The sequence below is a fragment of the Perca flavescens genome, chromosome 2, assembly GCF_004354835.1.
Source record: "Perca flavescens isolate YP-PL-M2 chromosome 2, PFLA_1.0, whole genome shotgun sequence".
In the NCBI taxonomy this organism is placed as follows: domain Eukaryota; kingdom Metazoa; phylum Chordata; class Actinopteri; order Perciformes; family Percidae; genus Perca; species Perca flavescens.
In genome coordinates this window covers 24,802,364-24,826,199 of record NC_041332.1, presented here as the reverse complement: position 1 = coordinate 24,826,199, position 23,836 = coordinate 24,802,364, and the positions used below count along the sequence as shown (strand labels likewise).

The window sequence follows — 23,836 nt, the reverse complement described above, 5'->3', positions numbered from 1 at the left end:
TGAGGTAAAAGTGCTTACTTAAATCTTGTAATTTGTGGGCCAGTGTTTGAATTATGTGGGAGCCAGAGGGAGCCGAGCTCCCATAGAGTGAGGACTGGCTCCCATGAAAGCACCAAAGTCAAAAATCTGAGGGGGTCTCTCATATCTGAAGGTGTCTGCCATATGTGGCATTGCAATTTAATCTTAATCAACGCTCATTATCCATCCCTGTGCGATCTCTTACCATTTAAGACGTTAAATTAAAATATAGGCTACTACAGACGTAGACCTGAGCCTACCCTACGCTCATGAACGCAGCATGACTGCACTTCACCACCACAAGAAATGTGGCGGTGCTGCGGTGCAAATTCAACTCATGTTTAGTAGGCTACATGTTAACTCAAAGATTCGCAGAAAAAATGTAAAAGTTGTAGGCCATTAATCGGTGCGCAAAGTCCTTGAAATCCATTCTGCAGTAAGCATCATATAGCCATGGCAAAAAGAAAACAAGGCAGTTTAACTAATTTTGGTTTTACTAACTAATGATGTTAATAGCACGACTAATTCACCTGTTGCAAGGCCTGTTGGCACACCTCCCACCGGGGTGACAACGCAAGAAGAAGCTGAAGATATAATGTCCTCTCTGGCTGAAGATGATCCTAACCCCTCTTGTTCCTCTCTCCCGTTAAATTGGAACAGCCAGCAGTGGAGAGACAGGAAGAGCTGATATACATGGCTGTTTGTTAAGGATGGAAGCTTGGGGTGCGTCGCTAAGGTCTAATTGAACGGAGGAATTATGGTATTCTTCGGTAGCCTGAGTAACTTTAACCGTTGTTCAAGTGAAATCTCAAAAACAGCCTGATGCTTTAATTGTTTATAGACTATTTGTGGGTGGCTGTTTGCAGTTTGACCTATCTATTCCTGTCGATAAAGTATGGGTAAAAGTAGTAAAGTAAAAGTAAAGGTAAATCCTGTATAGTGCATCCACTTGTAGCTGTTATGTTGACTTTGTAAGTCGTTGTAAGTCGCAAGCTTGGTGCACTGTCCTAAAAGTGGGCGACCATATATAGAAATGGATACTGGTCCTACACAATTAGCTACATATGGATTTGAACACCCTAAAACACATATCAACTTAAAAGGTTATTGTATATCAGTGTTGTGTTCACAGCTTTTCCGCTGCCAAAACAAATCATATTGCAAGTTTTGGTCAGTCATCGTTTCATTTTAACTAGCTGAAGTAATAAATTCAGAAAATAATCACTTGAGTGGAAATATTAAATACTCTAATAAAGAACATTAGCATTACCATACTGTACCATACCATTAACAACCTCTAACTACGATTCATCCCATACATCGTTATCTGAAACACACTTGATTTTGACAGTCTCATGCTCTGTGACATCACAAACAGTTCTCCTGTCTGGTGTGGCCTAAAGTTAGCTCTGCATGAATTTAGCCCTTTCATACAGAGTAGCAGGTGGGCTTTGTGAGGTTGTAGTTTTTTTATAAATCCAATAATGAGGGGTGCTGTGACAGTCGAGCAGACTCACCGTGACTGGAAACTAAGTGCTGCTACCCACAGCCAGAACACTGACTCTATACTAGACCTATACTGCCTTTAAATGGGGTCCTGTTTACTGTGTTCACAAGAAGAGTCTATAGGACAACACAGTCTCATGGCAGTTCGTGAATAGGTCACGTTATTTTAATCTATTGATTCGTGTTCACGGGGAAGTTTTTCTCGTTTTTTTCGTGGTGGCCAGCCCGAAATGGTCTATATGGAGATTGCGGGGGAGGACACCATCTGTTGTGGTATTCACAACCTCGTAAGTGGAAATTTTCTGAAAGCCCTGAGTTTACGAGTTGTATTGTGTTTGCCTATGTTTTCAGAAATGGTGGAGGCCATGGAAGTTTTCGGTTAATAGTAATATATTGTAATTCAGTCTTTTTAGTAATTTTAGAGTCTTTCTTCGTAATTTTATAATACGTCTGAGGAAAGTTTTGATATTCCCAATGGCCTCATCTTTTTCCCTTGTCATTATGCCTTTGCATTCCCTGGCTAGCTTGATAAATATTTAGCCGCAGTAGCTTCTAGATTCCGGCAGTACCGTTAATGTTGCCATTGCCAGTGGTGTTCTCAAGACTTAACTACTTGAACAGCAAGTATATTGTGTACATGACATGCCATGTCATAACCACAAGCTGATAAGATTTATTTGAAGGAAGCACTAGTTTGCTAATATAACTCTAATATATCTGTGCTTTTCATCCAAACTAGCGCAGTGGTTGGCTTTATGTACGGTCAGTCTGCCATTCACAAATAAAGCAAGAATTAAATAGTAGAAAGCAAGAATTTAAAAAATAAACATTGGCATTGAACATTATCCAGAGTTTTGAGAAATTGTCCATATTGACATCCTCAGGCGGAATTTTTATATTTTTGCTGCATCCATTTTTGGGCTCCAAGAATAGAAAAATTGTCTCCATTCTTTATCCATCCAGTAATTATGTTTTCTGTTGTGTAACCAGAAGAGCCTAATGTTTTCTGAACCGCTCTAACACATATCTTCCAGCATTTATCTCCAATAAGGCTATAAAAGCCTTATTTTAAGCACTAAAGAAATAGATGGAGACCAACAAACGCAAAGAGGTGATAGTTGATATTACTTAACTTTTGTCAGACATATATTTTGTGCAATGATATGAAAACCAGTTTCACCACTGTTTGTCTCAATAAATATCTGTAATATCTGACTATCCATCAATGCTTCTACTGATTTTACAGGTTGAATATTTTGCAGGTAAATTTGTAAGAAATTGCAATATGTATGCTCAGGCTCAGGTTAATCAATTCATTCCAAATTAAATAATAAGAGAGGACGTGAAACCACAATCAACATATTATAATAGTCAGTCAATCAGCACAAATGGCAGAGAGGGATTACTGACTGATGCACTGAGGTTTAATAACAGAATGTAAATTGCTAACCCCAACCTATCACCCTAAAACCCCTGACCCCACTCCAGTGGTCAGAGCTGTCTTGTTGGTGCCCGGTGGCACCAACAGGATTAGATTTTTGCTCTGAATGATGCTTATTTTTGCAGGATGGATGATGATAGGTTGTTTTGGGTATCTATTAGGGCATTATAAGACTATAAGAAGCATAGATACAAAGATATAACACATGTATGTGAAATAAAAACAAGTCAGAGTAATAATAAAACGTGGCAGGCATTTTCAGTTAGTGTGGCGTACAATTCGTGAGCAGCTTTTAAGTGACGATCTCTTGTGGAGACTGTAAACGCAACAGTAAAGTGTGAAGTGTGGGTGGAGCTGTGGGTTCAGACCTGTTCCAGCTCTGACTCTGTGATCGCGGAGTTGTTGCCACTAGTGCAAAACCATCGCAAGGAAGAAATGCGTGGAACTGCAGCTACATGTATTTATTATTGTTGTTTTTTTGTTCTTATTTGTATTGTATCCAAATGATAATTTTACTTCCTCCAGAATCTAAACCTCAATTGTTTTTTGAGTGAGATTTTTTTTTTTTTTTTTTTTTTGGCGAACAGCTTCACAATCATGCATGCATTTGCCTATATGGACTTTTCTTTGTTATTTTTATTTTTAAAATAGTATTTGCTTGACTCGGAGGGCGACCTCTTGGCTGCAAAGAGAGACTGAAAACAATGCCCGACACACTGCTTTCTCCAGGAAACTTACTCTAAAGTTCTCTTTATGGCGTTTCAAAATGACAGACTCTAACCTGAGGAACGAAAGCAACTATGGGATCTATTTTGCTGAAGCTTTCAATGGATCTGTTGTGGACCAAATATTTCCAAACGACAGCATCACAACGTGCCAGTACTTCACAATGGACTCACAAGTTGTCGGGGTTGGGATCTTTCTCGCCGTTTTTATTTCGGTGGCAATTGTTGGGAACATTTTGGTCATTCTGTCTGTGGTATGCAATAGACATTTGCAGACTGTCACAAACTTCTTCATTGTCAACTTAGCCATGGCAGACCTGCTGTTGAGCATTATTGTGCTGCCTTTCTCTGCATCTCTGGAGGTTCTGGGATGCTGGGTGTTTGGCCGGGTTTTCTGTAACATCTGGGCAGCGGTGGATGTGCTCTGCTGCACTGCATCCATCCTCAGCCTCTGCGTCATCTCCATCGACCGGTACATAGGTGTTAAACACTGCTTAAAATACCCAACTATTATGACAGAGAAGAAGGCAGTAGCTATTTTAGTGCTAGTTTGGGTATCATCCACGGTCATCTCTGTCGGACCGCTCCTGGGATGGAAGGAACCGCCGCCGGTGGACGACAGAATCTGCAGAATCACAGAGGAGCCGGGCTACGCGCTCTTCTCCTCTCTTTTCTCTTTCTACCTCCCGCTCATGGTCATTCTCATCATGTATTTTCGGGTCTATGTGGTTGCCCGCAGGACTACTAAGAGCCTAGAAGCGGGCGTCAAACGAGAGAGAAATAAGTCGATGGAAGTGGTCCTCCGGATACACTGTCGCAGCGTGCTGGAAGACGCGCGCCCGACCTGCTCAAAAAGCACCAAAAACCATCCGTTTCGGAGTTCGCTGTCAGTGCGGCTGATGAAGTTCTCCAGAGAGAAAAAGGCTGCTAAAACCCTCGCCATCGTAGTGGGGATGTTCATCTTGTGTTGGCTGCCTTTTTTCTTCTTTCTACCGATGGGTATGTCTTATAACGTTATATGTCTGTTGGTCCAGCATAAAAATGTGCCCCAGTGCGTCCATTTGCACTTTCCAACATAAGGTGTACAGAAAAGGAATTTTATAGTTTCATATAGGCCTATGTGCACCCTGTCAGATGTGTTATTCTTACGGACATCAAACGAACACATTGAAATTCCTTACACATTAAATGGTTTTTCGTAACGTATTTGAATTTATGATTCATCACCTGGACTGATAATATGGTAAATCGTTTGCAGTGATATGAGATGTGTTCTGCCTAATGAATGTTGATGAGAGTAATGGATTTAATTGCGTCACTTCAACTTCAAGTAATTCAACTTTTTCAGCCTGCAGCTCCTCCTGAGAACCACGTAGATTTCTATACACAACAGCATAGCTAGGCTACTGGCTGCCAGTATTAAACCAATACTACAGTTTAAGAAAATGTACAACATCAACTACAAAAACATGTACAGTAAGATTTGGGCATATAACAGAAATGAGAAAATAGCATCATGGATTTCAGTCTGTTTATTTTAAGAACCATGCCAGGAATTTATCAAAATTGTTGTTTTGGTTAGAAAAGGTCTACTGCAACGTGACCATTAATGCGACTTGTTTTCATGCCTTTCATTTTTCTGGGAGACTATCTTTTTCAGATGGCTAATATCAAATTTTTAAAAGAGCAGTCAAAATAACTGACATTATTCACTAATGATGAGCACTCTAAAACTAAATTTATTGCATGCATATTGCACTCATCACAGCTGCCCACTCCAAGTATTTCCCACAGGCTACCTATTTTACTCACATAATCACATAAAAAAAAATGACATACAAATATTTGTTTGTTAAGAGTTTTGTTTCATGACCTAGCTACATGTGTAGCGGGGAAAGTTCACAGCTAAATTATAACATTCAATTTTACTTGTATGTATTGAAATTATTTAAACTGAAGACTAAAAGTAAGTGTTGATTCTAGGAAAAAAATGTAAGACCACATTACTGACAGGATGAAACATGGATAATCACAAGATGAGAAAGGACCATTTAGTGGGGACGACCAATGCAAGTCTTTATGGATGATATATAAATCAAACTAAAGAATGTTTCATGCATATACACAGCTGCACTAACAGAAAGTAATAGTATTCACAACACACATACACACACACACACACACACACCCACACAGTTCCACACACACACACACACACACACACACACACACACACACACACACACACACACACACACACACACACAGTTGGTGGCCTCATACATTTTAATTTAGCATATATTTCACGTACAGTAGTTGATTGTGTGTATTTTATCAACTATAGCACTTACAGCATTCTCATTCTTGCTGCACCTCCAGATTTATTGAATGAAATTATTACAGCAAAGCCTGCAGGGACAGAGAGAGGGTGCAAGCAAGGAAATGAGACCTGCTAATCACTTTACCTACTCAATGGGAGTGAAAAGGGCAGGTTTATTTGTATCCAGAAGTCCAAGCTAGATACTCCTCCTCTTGTGAAAATGAGTAAAGACAAGAATGGGTTTCATTGTACAAATCAATACATCATCATCTGCAGTATCTTAATGGATGTGATGTGATTGCTAACACCTCATACATCTCAGATATTTTAGCATACATTTCATAAATCTTATCTCCCTAATTTAACATTCTTGCCAGAAACCATCTGTCCTTCAGAATCCCCTCAGACATGCTGCTCTGCAATCCGACCCTGATCTTTGACTTCCCCGAAGGAATTAGTTTAAACACAAAGTCAATACAGTGTTAACATGTTTTATGGATTCACTTATGGCGGGTTGCTGTTTGTTTCCTAAATGACTGATTGACGAGTCTGAAATAATCATAACCTAGCCCTGCTCACCCATACTTTTTATTTTTGTTTTTTGTTCTATCCTTATTTTTTTATTGATTTTAAACAACCAACAGTCTTTCAACATATGTATTCAAATACATCAAAAAGATACAGTACGTTTCTTGCCCACCTGCCAACAACCCACACACAAACTTGAGCCATCTGTTAATAGAAAAAACAATAATAGTAATAGTAATAATACTGGTTTACAATAAAAGTAACAAAAAAACACTAAAACAAACCAAAAACACAAACAACAAAAACTTATACATAAGGGTACAGTCTCACTTGTTATTGTGATCTTTAAGGACATAGGTTACTAGGTCTTGATTCCAAAAAAGGAATGAATGAATCCCATATTTTATGGAAAATATGGCTTTTGTGATTAATGGCATATGTAATCCTTTCAATCGCTATACATGAGGATAGTTTATTAATGCATAGGATTACAGATGGACAACAAACATTTTTCCACTGTAGACATCTTGCGTGTAGCAAGCAGAGGTTGACCAGTTTGTTTTCATATGTTCTAAGGGATAATGCCTCCGGGATAAGGCCAAGGCTACAGATTTCTGGGCGTACAGAAATTTCTTTCTGAATGATGCAGGAAATGATCTCCTGCTCACCCATACTTAGTCAGTCAGACAGATTGATGTCGGCACATTGTTGAAACCCATCATTAATGAGTAACTTTTGTCTGTGACTCAGACATGTACTTTTAGCACCTCTTGTGCCAATCAGGCTCTTTCTCTGTGATGATGCAAATCTAGACAGAGTAGTCTGAGTTAAGCTCCAGAGAGAGCCAACACAATTTGCTTATATTAGTGCACCAGACCCATGAATACTAGAAACTTATGGAATGAAGAGCAATAGCCTTTCATATTTAATTTTCACAGTTAACTTTTTAGTATGAATTATTGAACAATGTGTATAATTGTGATGTTTTCCATTATTAGTTGCTGACATAAATTCAACCATTATAAAGGCATGGTTTATAGTTGACTTTCTTTGTTTTAAAGGCATGTTGTGTGTTCTATATTTAAGAATAATAAAACAATACACTTGGTCTAAAGTAGTATTGTCCATAAGAAAAATTTATCAATATCATAATAAATTCTACTTAATCTTAAAATCTTACTGCAGCTAGTATGCTTAGATGGATTCAAATTATAAGCTTAAGTTTTATGTTGTATTCAACCCATACAATTTACATTTGTGTCTGTGTGTGTATTATACTTCATCAATAACTCAAGGCTTTCTCTCTTTAAAAGATAAGTCTGGTCTATATTTTTTAATTGTCAACAAATCCCTTGAAAAGACCAAAACCAACAATTAATTGATTTGACTAAGGTATTGTAGCCTGTGTAGCCAAAGTGTGATATAGTTTATTTATTTGTGCCAGAGACCTAAGTTGTTGTCCAAAAACTATTAAAAACACATCAGTGAGCCGTACTGTTGCTCTTTTATTATGATGCACATTGGCACTGAAGTTTTAGTTTAGTTTTGTAGTCAAGTCAAGACAAGTTTATTTATATAGCGCGTTTAAAACAACCAAAGTTGACCAAAGTACTGTACAAATTGAAGTGCACAGCACAACAATTAAAATCAAAGCAAAAGGAGTCACACAATATGTTGTTAAAATGCAAAAACCTCTAAGAGCAACCAAAGACCATTGAGAACAAATATGTCTTGAGATGTGTTTTAAAACTATCAATGGAGGGGGGACATCTGAGACAAAGTGGGAGACTATTCCAAAGCTTTGGAGCTGCCACAGACAAGGCACGATCTCCCTTACCCACTAACCTCGATTGAGGAACAGTTAAAAATAATTGATTCAAGGATCTAAGTGGTCTGGATTTGGAGTAGGGGCTGAGGAGTTCTGAAATATACTGGGGAGCCTGACCATGAATGGCTTTAAAAACAAATAAAAGAATCTTAAAATCAGTCCTGTATTTAATAGGTAGCCAATGCAGGGATGCTAGAATCGGTGTGATGCTTTCTCTTTTTTTTTCTCTCTTTTTGTAATAGTTTTAGTTTTGTTTTAGGGAATGGTTTAGCTTTTAAAAATAATGAAAGTATATATTCATGCTCAGTTTTTGAAGATTTATGTCTTCAGTAGGAACAAATGTGCTTGGGGCAGAAATTCATTGTTGGTTTTGGTCTTTTTATGGAATTTGTTGACAATAACCAACTTATAGAATATCATTAAGAATAATCTCATTTCTGCTGTAATACGTTTTCTGGTAATGTAAGTAACACTATGGCTACTATGAGCTTTACAATATGTCATTTGGTTAACATGGTTTACTATAAATGCATACCAGTGGTTATGCAAGTAATCGGTGAACTATGGCTTGGCTTTGGTATGTTGAGGTTGAGTTTTAAAAAGCCTTCAAATGTTGATCTTCACACAGAACATTAAATGTCAAGGACATAATTCCCTAAGCTCTGTAACTGTACTGATCAGGATTCTGTCTGCTCACACAAAAGACACGTAAAAACATTTTGTCTGAGAAAGTGGACAGATCCCCAGACTCCTTGATTCATTTATGTACTACGATATGAGCCAGTGTGAACTTTAAAAAAAATCACAGCCTCAGAAAAGATATAAAATAATAATTGTCTTGCGAACATCAGACTTAAATGATACTGTTATCTAAAAGGCTATAAAACACCAAAAATATATTACTTGTTGATACTAATGGTGTTGTGGTAGTGCGTCAGAGTGGTTCATCACTTGCTGTCTGCCTTTAAGGTGATGTCATTTCAGTGAGAAGAATCAATAGAGGCCAATACTTCCTCTAATCACTTTATTCATCTTAATCTTTTACCATGTTGAGCCAGAACAGGTTTACAGAAGTGTCTTTTAACAGAAAGAGCCATAAAGCAGATACTATACACTCAAAATACCGTTGCTAACATGCTGCAGAAAAGGTTACAAGTAAGAGTGAGAACTCTTTTTTTATTATAAAGTTTTGTCTCAGAGTTAATGGTATAGTCAAGTGCACAGTATGTTGTTGGTAGTTGACAGCATGAAACCATTACTTTGAAAATCACATACAAGCCATTTCGTATATTCCCACATTGTACTAACAGAATTGATATGAAAACGGACTTCTGGGCGCCAGCAGTGCAGACTTGACATTAGCACTGTTGCATGTTGCCTCCGTATCCAGGGTAAACAATTGTGTCAAATCCAAGCCGGGGGAGACAAGAACAACTAGAAAGCAATAGGAAAAGGCAACCTTCCATTAAAAACAGCATGTAATTGCATATCATACCAAAATTGCAACAGCAAGAGACAAAATGAGCAAATCAGCTAGGGCTTGGGTTGATAGTAAGCAGAAAGAAAAGTGACCTTTTAACGCTAACATTTATGTTCTAATTAATAGTAAATTACCATTCTGTAATATTACATGAAAGAACATTAAACGGCCACAATCCAAAAAAAAAATAAAATAATGAAATGCCTTTAGGCAATTAATGTCCTAGAAAAAGTCTTACCTGTTCAATAATTTAATGCTCCATCATCCCAAAGAAAGTTGATACCGGGAATATTTAAAATTGTCCATTGCCGGGTTTCCCGTCATACCGACACTAATGACAAAGACATGGTTTGAATAAACCAAGCCAAGGCAGTGTAATGCATTACAAATAGAATCAGGTACTGCTACAATGTATCTGTGCTGACTCATTCAAACACCTCACAAGACAAAATGTATATTCTATTATATATATTCAATTTATATAACTCAAGATTTAATTTAAGTACTTAGCACTAATAACACACCGTCTTATCGTCACAAATTCTACTCAAGCAAAAGCATCATAAAAATAGTTGTATACATTGGGGCACTTGGTCAAAGCATGCTCTTCAAAGATCTGTCTCCATTAATAACACAATGTTAGTACCCCCTCTGTTCCCATTATTAATCACAACCAAACAGCTACTGCTGAACAATAAATCATCACACAAATAATGCTGTGAATACCCTACAAATGAAGTATATGTAGCATAAGCATAGGAGCAGTGGTGGAATGTAACGAAGTACGTTCACTCAAGTACTGTACTTAAGTACACATTTGAGGTACCTGTACTTTACTTCAGTCTTTTCTTTCCATGCCACTTTCTACTTCTACTCCGTTACTTTTCAGAGATAAATATTGCACTTTTTACTCCACTACATTAATCTGACAGCTTTAGTTACTAGTTACTTTAAAAAATTAAGATTGGTGCACAAAATACATGCAGTTTATAAAATCTGATGTTTTATTATAAATTAAACTACCCAACAATATAACGGCCTACACTTACAGCTGATATGATTAGAGGATTAAACATTTAGTTGATTGACAGAACTGTTTCCAGTTTCTGAAATGTGAGGATTTTTCTGCATTGAGTACTTTAACTTTTAATACTTTAAGTACATTTTCCTGATGATACTTACATACCTTTACTTAAGTAACATGTTAAATTCACTTTTACTTGTAACAGAGTATTTTTACAGTGTGGTATTAGTACTTAAGTAAAGGATCTGAATACTTCCACCACTGCATAGTAGACCTCTACATACGCTTAATGCGTTTGTTTCAGATTCAGGTTCACTTCAACAATGCTTTCCTATTCCTCAAAAACATAAAGCATTTGACATAGACTAACTGATAGCAAAACTCAAAACAGACTAATTGTCAAATTGATTTGTTAAGATCCAATTATTGCAATTAGGTATTTATTTTAATATGTAAACTGATTAAAGTCCAGATTAACGAAATGGCATACAGCATAGTATTGCCAAAAATCCTGATCTGACATTTAGCATTTAGTATATACAAAAGATAGTAGAAATGATCTTACTGTAGCTATATTTTGCTTCAACTGCTCTTGATTTTGAAATATAATTTGTGAAAATGTTCTTGGATTTTTAATGAGAAAATAAAAACAGTATACTGTACTTGTATTGTGCATTTACTCACAAATCTTTCTGATGGCTCCATTTCCTTCTAGGTGCATTCTTTCCGGCACTGAAGCCACCTGAAACAGTGTTCAAGGTGGTCTTCTGGCTGGGCTACTTTAACAGCTGCATCAACCCAATGATCTACCCCTGCTCCAGCAAAGAGTTCCAGCGGGCGTTCACTCGGCTCCTCAGGTGCCAGTGTCACCAGAGAAAGAGGATCCTGCGTCGCTTCTATGACCAGAGGTGGCGGACAGCTGTCAAGGGAATGACAAGGCAGCAGAGAGAAGACTGTAAGCATGGCTATGCTGTGCGCGAATCCTGTGGCAGCTCTTTGTTACACAAGGGGAAAGGGCGCTCGCTAGGTTTCAAGAAATGGAGTCTATTTCCACCACTGCAAAAATCTTCCTTCCAGCTCAAAGAGAAAGTGAACAATCTGTCAAATAAAATCAAGGGAGGGCCAGGAAAAGGGACCACACCTGCAGTGGGTAGGATTGATATAGTAGACACTGTCTCTATGGGGATTTACAACTCCTGTGAGCAGAGCAGTTATCAGTTCTATGATCTGGCAGACTGCTATGGCCTGAAAGAGACTGACATTTAGAAAGAGACTAATATTTAGAGGGCCACCAGAGAATCTTTTTTTTTTTTTTTTTTTTCAAAGGGGCATATTTGGACCAACATGCAAGAAAGACTATGATAGGACATCATTGTATGTTCACAAAACATCTGAGAATCGAAGCTTGATTAAAGCTATGGATGGAGAATGATGGCTTGATAACAGCACAAACAGGACTTCAACTTTTATCTCAAAGCCTCATTCCCATCATGTTTATTTAGATGAAACATCTTGTGAGCTGCTTGAAGCCACTTTTTTGAAGTGGACACAGAAGTAGCAAAGTCCTTGGATTTACTTTGTCTGCTGTCACTTGGAAGCACTGTGCATCAACATTACACAGGCCACAGTTGACAGGCGTACTCACTTTCAACAAGACATTTAACTTAAGCCTCATTATTACTGCTTATTTCTTTAAAATCTATACCGGACAGTGTCTCTGTCTTCAACTATTAGCTGGCTGACACTATGTGATGACTGGTGACTGCTTTGTTTGATATTCAGCTGATTTTAAACAAAGAACTAAGATTTTGAAAACTAATAGAGCGAAATAAGAGTTATAAGTGCTAATAATTAATAATAATTGTTTATGTTGCTAGAATGTCTGGATTAAATCAAATGTAATATGTCAGAATAAATCATGATATGTCATCTTGCATTTTTTATTTGGACAAAGCATTGTTAAAAATAAGAAGCCAGCTAAGAATAAAGATGCTGCACAGTATTTATTCTAATTGTTGGATTTATAAGCTAACTTGGAATTGATATGTACACTTGTTTAAATAAAAACCCACGTGTCTACTTGTGCCTAACTGTAATTTGCATTGCCAAGTGAGTCCTAATGTGAAATGAACATGTATTTTGGTATTTTATGATGTTATGTTTGTTTATGTAAGATGAAAAGAGAAATAAAAAGGAGAAAAAAACAGTTGAACCATTGACTCTTTACTGTTTACTGTAGTTTGATTTATGATTTTTAAAAACAAAACAAATCTGCCCCATCCAGTAGATGTCACAATTGTTTTGGTTGTTTTCCCTTCCTGCATCTTCAGACTTATGCTTTTGGGAAGCAAAACATATGTTTTTAGACAAAATAACAATGAAATATGATCTGCATGTGTGTATCCCAATGTAAACAGGTTAGTGGGAATACTGACTAACAAATGTAAATAAAGACTTTAGGAATACAAAGAGAGTGACAATCACATTCACATAGGGCTGGAGCTGCAGGCAATGTAGAGAAACAGAGGGAGAGACTCTGTTAAGACTAATACATCTCAATTGCTTCCTGTTATTAGTCTCTTTCCACCAAGAGCTTACTTAAATGTTTTTAGGGGAAAGTCAAACAGCTGAACGCCTAAGGCAATGACCAAGTGTCCGTATTTTACTGTCATTGGTGAGAATGTATTGCAATTTGTACTTATATTTTTGTAATCATTCAAAACACAAGCCATAAAAAAATCTCCATGAAGATAAAAAAGTGATAAAAACAAACAGAAGAGTTTTTATCAATGGACACCCCATAAAGAACTGAAACACTAAGTAGACAAAAACATACTAACTGCTGACAATAACACTTATTTACAAGCACTGCACAGCATCCCACCAATATAGCAGTGTGTGTGTGATTTGGTGTATAGTAGACCTATGTTATTCCATTGTACCAATAATGTTGGTCTTTCTCTCATGTACCATAATGTGAAGCAAAACTCTTATAGGTATATATATGTATTAGCCCTACACCAAACTGTCTTCAAAATATCCTGACAAATGTTGAATACCTATTTTTTATATAAATTTACATTTTATCAGTTGTGCATATGAATGAATTCATAGTTTGTGCAAGATCAAATCCTAATTTATTAAATGTTCAATCATGGATTTAAAGCCTTTTGTGGCATCATGCAGGGTGCATTGTCCATCATTATTTCATAACATAACCCATGCTTTGCAGTAAAGATTAGAAGAGCAAAATGTTGCAAGTGAAATTTTCTGAAATGGGACACATTTGGTTCATGTTTCTAGTATCATTTAGTACAAACACATTGTGGTCATTTCCCAGCAAACTTTTCAAATTCAAACTAAATGTTAAATGTTCATTGCAGAATAAATAACACATATATGCTATGGTGTCTTTATAAATGAAGGTGGAGTAGGCCTAGTGTATTTTCTTTTTTTAAGTGTAATAACAAAAGCACGCTGAGAGCACACACACACACACACACACACACACCGTCAATTATCCAGTACTCAACAGCTTGAGGTCTCATATTACTTTGTTATTTTTGCTGTGGTAAAACTGTTCTGTGACTGTTGAATTCAGTCTCTCCTGTCTTAGACAGTGATATTTCATAAGAACAATCAAAACGCAACCTCATTTCATATTCCTATTTTTACCCAATGACTACATCTAGCAAGTATGTTTTAAAAAGTATTCCTGCCTTATGATTTCACAATGACCACGGTTTACTACAACAATCACAATAGTGAGGCAAAAAGGGGACAGTTTTATTTATAAAGCACGTTTCATACACAGAGGTGGTTCAAGGTGCTGTACAGGATATAATAGTATGATAATCCTGCTACAAAGTACTAATCATTTGTCTTCTGCCCATCATACCTCATCTTATCTTCGATTTAATAGCACACATAAAAATCTAGTTCATACTAAATCTTTATGCTGTTTGTGTAAGTCAATGTCACCACAAACAAATTAAATTACATTTAATATTAAATTAGTAAAATTAGAGTGACATAACATAACATTTCAAATTTGCAGAATGTTTTACTCCTTAATATAAATTCCATTCTTATGAAGATGTAAGCCATCATAATATTATATGACAGAAATAAATACAATATGAAATAATTTACATTAAAGGGGGCCAAGTATCTATATTTTAATTTTGAGATATTCAATAGTTTATTAGCGCAAGAGTTGTTTTCAAACTGTAAAATTCTATATCAACACCGAAATACACAAGATAAAAACTGCTGCACTGCTAATTTTTCAAACATGCAACATTTCAGCTCATAACAGCAGCTGTTTACAAGTTGCTTGAACGATAGAGATGCTATTTACAGGGCAATTGGTACTGTATTTAATATGGTTTTGATTTATCCTTGTATATAACTAGTAATTTGCCAGATGGGTGGATCAAGTTGATTTTATGTATATTTGATTGGGTGTAAGAAAGCCTTTGATTTTAATTTAAGGAACCTGTCATTCATAGAATTTAAATTTAGCTTATTGGCCCTGCCCAAAGCTGTAGCTAATAACCACAACCATTACTGCTCCTCCTTAACTTGCAAAACGCACCTAGGGCAGTCTCAGGCAGTATCTTAAACACTTGCCTTCAAACGTGCACCTATACTCGTATCTGCAGGAGGATGTTTTTTATTGTCTGAAGACCTGACACTTCTGTCTTCAGCTTGACCTCTGTGGTTTCTCGAAGCCGCTCTTCTGCAAAAGTTGCAAATTATGCGATACCTCTTTTTAGTAATGGCACAGAGACATTAAAAAAACAATCAATAATAAAACCTTTTTTTATATGTACATAAATGATTATCAACCTTTGAGATACAGCTAGGTTAGGTGGTGATAATGACATTTATAATACATTTCTGTCAACTTTAACACATCAACTTAGGTTTGGATTGAGTCAAAGTGCTATGGAAGAGCAGAATTATAAGTATCAACAAGATTTTTACCTGAAATGTAAATCACTGCTGTGTCATCTAGTGAAGCTTCATGAACCCCTTTGGTGTGGCCTCTTCAAAACATCTTGCACATCTTCCAAACCTTTGCCCTTTTGTGAAGGTCTCAAGAATTGTTATCTGTGGTTTAGATAGACTTATATACTTTGATCCTCCTTTCTCACTAGTATGTAGATTGAAAAATAGGTTTTTTTCCCCAGCTGTAGCAATTTCTAAGCCCTATCTGTTCTGCCATCTTCTTGGATCTGTTCGAAGCATCTCTAATTAATATTGAATTTTTTTTTTCAGGGAAATAATTTGAACATACCACAGTTGTGATTGTAACTCTATACACATGAATGATTCTACTTCAAGATAGAGCCATCAGTATGCTAACATAGACTTAATATAGGCATACATGGCTACTAGCAGATAGATGGCCATCTTGTCAAATCCTTCCTGCAGTTCTTGACCACTTTCTGGTTGAATTTTCTTCTAATATCGAGCAACACATGGTCAAACTTGTCGGCCTAATCCAAAGTAAATTTACTGAAAAGTGGAACTGAAAAATCTTTTGTGACAGAGTCAAACCAGACTTTTTTCTGTTACAAAATCAAACATTTTGTGCCACAAAACACACTACTTTTACATGGAATCAATGAAGCTGATTTCATACATCATGGTTGAAGGCAGTCCCACATCACTAATATTTCTTATCTTATAATTATAATTCTTCCAAAAATAAGGTGGTTGACAAAAAAAAGGTGGTTGGAGCACTCTGAATAGTGCCATTGATTCACAAAAATGCAGCACTTACTGTTAATTGAGCTTTACATGGCTACAAAAAAATATACAGATACTATCTTTATTTCATGGTTGATCTGCACGTTCATTTGCCTCTTTCCTTAGTGTGCGACAGCTCCATCCCAGGGGAGGATCCAGGCAGGCATACCCTGCAGCCAATGAACATTAGGAATGCCCTACGGAAGGAACGGTTGAAGAAACCATACAGGAAGGGATTTAGAGATGAGTTGATATATCCTAGCCACAAAAATATATCCCATACAACCACCTCCGTGCTGTATTCTATGAACGGATCCACAATGTTGACTGTAAAGAAGGGCATCCAAAAGATTAGGAAAACTCCCATAATTATCCCCAATGTTTTTGCTGCCTTTCTTTCCCTCTTCATAGTGTTTCGGTGTCTTTGTTTCTTGCTTGAGTCTTTGCCCACTCCAGCAGCCATCTGGCTTTCCATAGCGCTGATCTGCCTGGCCTGACGTTTGGCAGCTTTGAAGATCTTCCAGTAGGCTATTAGCATGACAGCCATCGGCAAATAAAATGCTACCATGGAAGCCATGACAGCATAAATGCGATTGACCAAGAACACGCATACATCTTTAGGTAGCAGGATGTCTACACCGGCAACATGGAGATCTAGCATTATGGGGCCAAAGGAAATGAGCATGGGAACAGCCCAACATACAACAATAAGGAGAGCTACCCGACTGCGGGACATTTTTAAAGAGTAAACAAGCGGATTGCAGACAGCGTAGTAGCGGTCAAAGGCAATGCAGCTGAGATGAAATATAGAGGCAGTGCAGAGCATGACATCTAGGCTAGAGTGTAGCTTACAAAAAAGGACACCAAAGTACCAGCATCCCTCCACGGTCCGAATCATACTATATGGCATCACTATCAGGCCAACAAGGCAGTCAGCCACTGCCAGGGACATGACAAAGGAGTTTGTGGGTGACTGCAGCTGCTTGAAGTAGGCGATGGACAAGACCACCAGGAAGTTGCCCACCACTGTGCAGACGATGCCAACAGAGAGGAAGGCATACAGTGAAATGCGAGAGACCTGGTTTCTCAATGTAGTACAGGATTGAAGTTCAATCTGAAGAGATGTGTTAGCATCTCCGAGTAATCCCAAACTGCTGTTATCCATGGTCAAATCAAGCCTGTCAAAACACACAGATACAGATGTAAGTAATGAGTGTTTTAGAATGACTTTTAGTAAGTGAGGCCTTTCATAGAAGTTTGCCTACACTCCTCTATGGTACATTAACTGTGAGTTAGGTAATCTCTCAGCTGTAAACTTCAGTTTGACATAGGAATCACAAAACTCTGTGGGCCTGAAAAGCCCTTGTTCTGCTGTAGTTGCTTTATTTAAAATGCCATCTCTTTGATTAGTGTGGAGAGCAAAACCAGATGTTTTTTTCATCAACACAGATCTTGATATAATAACGAGAATGATATATGATATGATTACTTTTTGCATGTGTCTTCAAAACCAAGAAATACTGTCAGATAATACATTGAGTGGCTCGAGGTAGCAGGGAATTCTCTATATGAGTCATTACGTCTGTTACAACCATCAGAGTAGTCTTATAGAGATATTTAGGAATTTGAACCCTGAATGTTACATTTATCACAAACAGCATTGGGATTCTGTAACAATATTAGTAATTTGTTTAGTTATAGCAAGTGTGTTTGCCTCTGGGAATAATTTGGCATTTATTAAGTTTAACTAATCTGGACTGCTCTGCAGTCTGCACATAGAATAGATAAAATATGTCAACAGAATAATATGAAATTCCCAGTGCCAGTGGTGTGAACAGGGAGCAGATGTTCCAGCTGACTTGGAATAGATTTAAATGAACACCACAGAGACAGTGCAGTGGTGACGGGAAAGTGATGCTGAGTGAAAATGTAGGTTCTTGTTTGGCTTGTAGACTTGTTGAGTGTAACCAACACACATCACCATGACTAATTAAGTTTAATTTGAATTCACAACATCCTATCATCATCTATTCAATGAAAGCAGGTGAAATTTCCCTTTCCTCCCTCCGCACACGTCATTGTTCCCTTTTATCCTTCTAATCTTACTGTTTATGTTAGAAACATCACGTCTGCAAGGAATCATGCAGTTGTATTGGAGTCTGTTCATTTTTGTACAATACCTCTTCTTTGCCATTATCCACTAAATCTATTTCCTAATGTCAATTTGTGATTTACACGACAGGTAGACAATTATTAGTTCAATATTAGTGCAAAAGCTTTGTGCAAACTTTTACTGTCAGGCTTATTAAACTGTAATTTAGTGTGTACAACATTTTGCCTATATGCTTGGTAATAATATAAAAACCATAACATATTATATTTTTTTTAAATAACAGCCATCTACTAGTTATGTCACAGATCAAATTAATCCTTGGTGGATACATCTTTTGCAATGCAGCAATACTGGAGAACACAATATGCTAATATTAGTATGATGTTGATGTACACATGTTGATATTTTTTTGTAATATAAAATATCAAAGCAAGAAGTTCCAATTGTTTTTACATTGAGAAGATATAGTAACTACAACTCTGAAAAAGCCACTCTTAAAATGTCACAAGTTCAGTAGGATTCTGCATCTCTCCTTCTGATCCTACAAAGAGCAGCTTAGTTACTAGAAATTTGGTTATTAATAGATGTTAGCATTTCAAAAAAGGTCTTTGAAATTCAGTTTAAAAAAAAGGCTTGTTTGTTGTAATACTTCACATCAGGCACTACAAGAAAACTGTGAAAACAGTTACACTCACCTGTAAAGAAGAGAGGTGATCGTCTGTTCTCATGTCTGTATCATACTGCACCTTTTACACAGAGATGAGAGGGATGGGAGAGCTGGGAAGTGGGCTGTAATGAATGCATGCAACAATAATCACAGTAACGAAATACAGTCTGCTGCCAACTCCATTGTAATGACAATTCAATTCTTGTTGTGGTATGTTTAATGAGGACAGACCAGAATCTGTATCTGTGTATCACTTTGAAAATTTGGACAGTAGTGCCTGATACTAAAAAGAACAATGCAAGAACATAACCCTGTAATGAAGACTATTGATGAATCCATAAACTGGTTAGCTCAGGCTGTGTAACACAATGTGCTATATAGTAAAACACACAATTTAATTTCTTCAAAGACATCAGTGCAAACCTAAATGTTTTTGCATCTGTCAACGTGAACATTGCCATCCCTAGAGCTACACTGATAGTATGGCTTAAAAAAATGTCTGTCCTGAAATAACATCTATTGGATGGATTGTCATAAAAAAAAATTTTCATTCATACATACATTCATGGTCGCCAGAAGGTATATCCTGCTGATTTGTTGGTCCCTAACTTCTCCTGTAGTGCCACCAGCAAGTTGACATTCTTATGTTTTTTATTAAAATGTCTCAACAACTGTTGATAGATTGCAATGATATTTGATTCAGACATCCATGTGCCCTTTAGGAATAATTGTAATAACCTCACCAGGCATGAGTAGTTTGTAATAAGTCTAACTCAAGTTCAGTAGACTCTGGTCCTTCACACACACAGTGAGGACCAGATCTTTATAAAGAATGACTCTTACTTAGAGCTCAATTACATATTCCTTAAGAGCATAATTTTTCCTTCTCCATGCACCTTGGAAGGTGATGGTTTGCCAGAAATCCACTCTCTGCCTCTCCAGAGTTCCTTTACAACAAATGGTCTACAGCTATATCTATATGGATACACTGTGGATTGGCACTGAAGGAAATGTTTGATTGCTATCATTGTCTGAATTACTGTCATGTAAAAAAACGACAACACACATTTGTGCATTACATTAATTTCAAAAGCATTTTAAATAAAAGTGTTTTTTCACATCTAAAATATAGTGGAATTACTTTTGGAAAAACAAAAAGTTGGCATTAACCAGCAGCTGCACATCTGCATCCACTGACTTAGACACAAAGTAGTAGTAGAAAACACACTGGTTGCGGGTCACTTAAGTGCTGTGTCCATCCCAGATATAAATTATATGCAAAAATGTTCTGTGTTGTTTGTAAATTTCTTAGTATTTTGCATTATAAATGTCATGACTACATTGAAGGGAAAAAAAATAACAACACTAAAAATAAGGAAGAAAGGAAAGATTTTACAACATTTTCTATATTATGAAGGAAGCATGGATACTTATTATCATGAGTGTTTCCATGAATGCAACTTCACTTGTGTGTGTTTGTGTGCAGTAGAGCACAGCCAATCCTGCCAAGCTTGAATACCTTGGGCCTCAGCCAGTGACAGACGTATCTCAAGTGTGGCGGATGTTTTCTAATTAAACATTGGGGGATTTTAATGAAGGGTGCATTAAAAGGCACATTTGCTCAATAGCTAGTGTTTTTTCAGACCAGTCATTCATATATGTAATGCAAGCGTGCCTTCCAGACAGGATAGACTGGCTGCACATCTGTTCTTTTGTTCAGGAAAGGTAGTGGGCAGAGATTGATTCCTGGATTTGTTTCAAATAGTAGGAGGCAAATAAAGTGACCTATCTTATATGATTACTCATTTCATTATCAGCAGTGTAATACATACTAATTCATGGTACTATACCTCGATATGAGGCTTTAAATTTGTACTTTATTATTCTGGACTTTGTATGAATTTGTGCCTTCTTAAAATAATATAATTTGTAATCAACAAAATGAGGAAACGTTTTCAATTAACAAATCTGTAAATTTGTTAAACATTGCTGGTGTACAGAATCCAGTTGGCAGGTGGACAATTTCTGACTGATTCAGACACAATGTATTTTGTGTTTGTTTTTTAATGTAATGTGAAATAAATTAGTTTTGTGTCCCATTCTCAAATGGTGCTTAGTTACCTTATGCAGTCTCTTTTATTAACCAAGTAAAAGTTAAAAATATGACAATAAGACACAATGCACTGTAATACAAAAATACTTATTTTTTAAACATTTCATTGAAGATAAGAGCCTTTGTTTTACATACTTTTCCCCCCAGAATCCCTGATTAACATTAACCAGTGAGTTACTGTAAAAGGCAATTAAGATCTAGTCTATGGAGTCCACTTGTCTTCATTCACTGAAAGGACAAGAAATATAAAAAGTAATGCGCCATTGCATAACAGTAATTACATTTATTTCTGATTTTTTTGGTTTTTATGCAAGGGAACACAAAGAAACCTCACACAGACTTGATTCTTCTGCCGATAAAATTCAAATACATTATTTTGTCTTTCTTTTTATTGTTCTTATCATTTATTCCTGATTTTTTTCTCCATTGTACACACATGCACAGGTTTGGGTGAGCCAATGCAGCCCTCTTCTGGTTTGCCATTGCATATACATTATGAAAACATGATGCTGTCAATAGCAACAACTAGATTATAAATTCTGTGTTAATAATAATTAGGGCTGGGCAACGATTAAAAGTTTTAATCACGATTAATCGCATGATTTCCCTGATTAATCGCATTGTTATACACAAAATCCAATAATGAATTCAAAAGTAGTGTATTAAAATGAAAGCTTATTGCCACTGCCAGGGCATTCATGTTATCCTGTTTGTTATATATATTTACCGTGTATATAAAAACTGCCCACAAAATCCTGAGGCACAATCATAACATTAAAACTGTAACTCCGAGGTAATTATGGTTACCCAGTGATGTCCAGTAGTCCCCAGTGAGAGCAACAGCGGGTGCACGTTGTAAAGTTGTCGCTTTTGCAGTCCTCTCCTTTTCATAACAACTTGTGTATTCTTCTTGTGATGGTGCGTCTTGAGGGAATCTCATACCTGCCTGTGTTGCGATTCAGAGAATGTTTCTCAGACAGACATCCTCCACAACACTAATGGGCCTGCAGCTATGGCATTTGTTAGCTTTTCTTGCCTTTGTTTATACTTCTCCCACACGCTGCATCTAACGTAGTCTGCCAACGCGCCACTGTTTGTTTCGTTGAATGATTTGCTGGTATCAACTGTGTGTATTGCATTTAGGTGATATTTCAGACTGGAAGTACTCCGGTGATAAGAAAATTCAAGTTTGCAGTGGTGACAAATAACTTTGGTTGTCTACTGCGCCGTCTGGAAGAAATTTAAAATGAAAATGGCCATGTAAAAGTTCCGCACCCTTCTCCATGTTTGTTGGTTTGTTTATCCACCAATTATTTTCTTTTCCAGTTCCTACAAGTGTCACGCCTGCCCCGCTCTTGCAACCCCAACCCGGTCTCACGCCAAGTCGTAATATAGTTACGTTCTTTTGATTTATTAATTCGTGTACAGGTTACGATTTTGATGTTTTTTTCGTGTACATGCAACGACTTTTGAACGTGTATAGGACACGCTTTTCGAACCTGCTCTGGGGGACGCGACAACGGGCAAATGAGGCGCCACACGCCGGCCACAACAACGGGACGGGGCCGGCTACTCGCGGGACGCAACAACGGGCGCAGGGGCACACAACAACGGGGAAATGAAACGCCACAACGGGGAAATAAAACGCCACAATAACGGGACGGTTATGGTTAGGAAAAAAGAAGAACGGGGAAAGGAAGCGTCACACGCGGGACACGCTACCAAAGGAACTGCAACACGCGGGACGCGATCCCCGGCCTCCGGGGTGAATGTCCTGTGTTTTCTGACCCATCCACCACCCCAACTAACCTCCTTGCACGGCCTTTCGCCTTATCAATACTACTCGCTACCGTCAGCGTTCTGGGATCACGAAATATGCTTCCCATTAAAATGCATTGCTTTCAGTGTTTTTTTGTGTGTTTGGACCTGTTTTCTTTAGGTGTTTTTCTTTTCCCCTTAGTGTTTCTTGTTTTGTTGCCTCCTGTCTTTTGGTTTTCCCGCCTTTGTTATTGTCTGATGTCTTACACCTGTTCACCAGTCCATGTGTCAAGTTTCTTTGTTTTAGTTGGTTTCATGTTTCTGTTGGTTTTCCCATTTCCTGTTTTATTTTGAAGTCCGTCTTGTCTCCCTTGTCTTGTCTAGTATACTTCCTGTTTTCAGTTTTCCCACCCTTGTGATTGCCCAATGTGTTTCACCTGTTTCCATCTCCTTGTGTCAGCTGTCTCTCGTTTACTCATTACCCTGTGTATTTAGTCTCTGTGTTTCCTTTGTGTCTTGTGGGATCATTTTGTCCTGTCTGTCGTGTGTTGATGTTAA

At 37.3% G+C, this 23,836-nt stretch overlaps 2 protein-coding genes across 2 annotated transcripts; one reads left to right on the top strand and one right to left on the bottom strand.

Moving 5' to 3' along the window:
• Positions 1-3,654: 3,654 nt before the first annotated feature.
• adra1d (adrenoceptor alpha 1D) lies at positions 3,655-12,136 on the top strand. The gene is made up of 2 exons (XM_028565771.1): positions 3,655-4,689; positions 11,586-12,136. The coding sequence occupies exons 1-2, from the start codon at positions 3,732-3,734 to the stop codon at positions 12,134-12,136; spliced, it is 1,509 nt and encodes a 502-aa protein (XP_028421572.1). The 5' UTR covers positions 3,655-3,731.
• A 4,597-nt stretch (positions 12,137-16,733) lies between these two features.
• Positions 16,734-17,792, bottom strand: LOC114562692 (5-hydroxytryptamine receptor 4). The gene has a single exon (XM_028589273.1). The coding sequence runs from the start codon at positions 17,790-17,792 to the stop codon at positions 16,734-16,736; it is 1,059 nt and encodes a 352-aa protein (XP_028445074.1).
• Between the last annotated feature and the right edge of the window lie 6,044 nt (positions 17,793-23,836).

Excerpts from the sequence above, each read along its gene's own strand:
- LOC114562692 (XM_028589273.1), bottom strand. The coding sequence starts at position 17,792 with ATGGATAACAGCAGTTTGGGATTACTCGGAGATGCTAACACATCTCTT.
- adra1d (XM_028565771.1), top strand. The coding sequence starts at position 3,732 with ATGACAGACTCTAACCTGAGGAACGAAAGCAACTATGGGATCTATTTT. Across the intron at positions 4,690-11,585 it reads TTTCTTCTTTCTACCGATGG|GTGCATTCTTTCCGGCACTG; the intron begins GTATGTCTTATA and ends ATTTCCTTCTAG.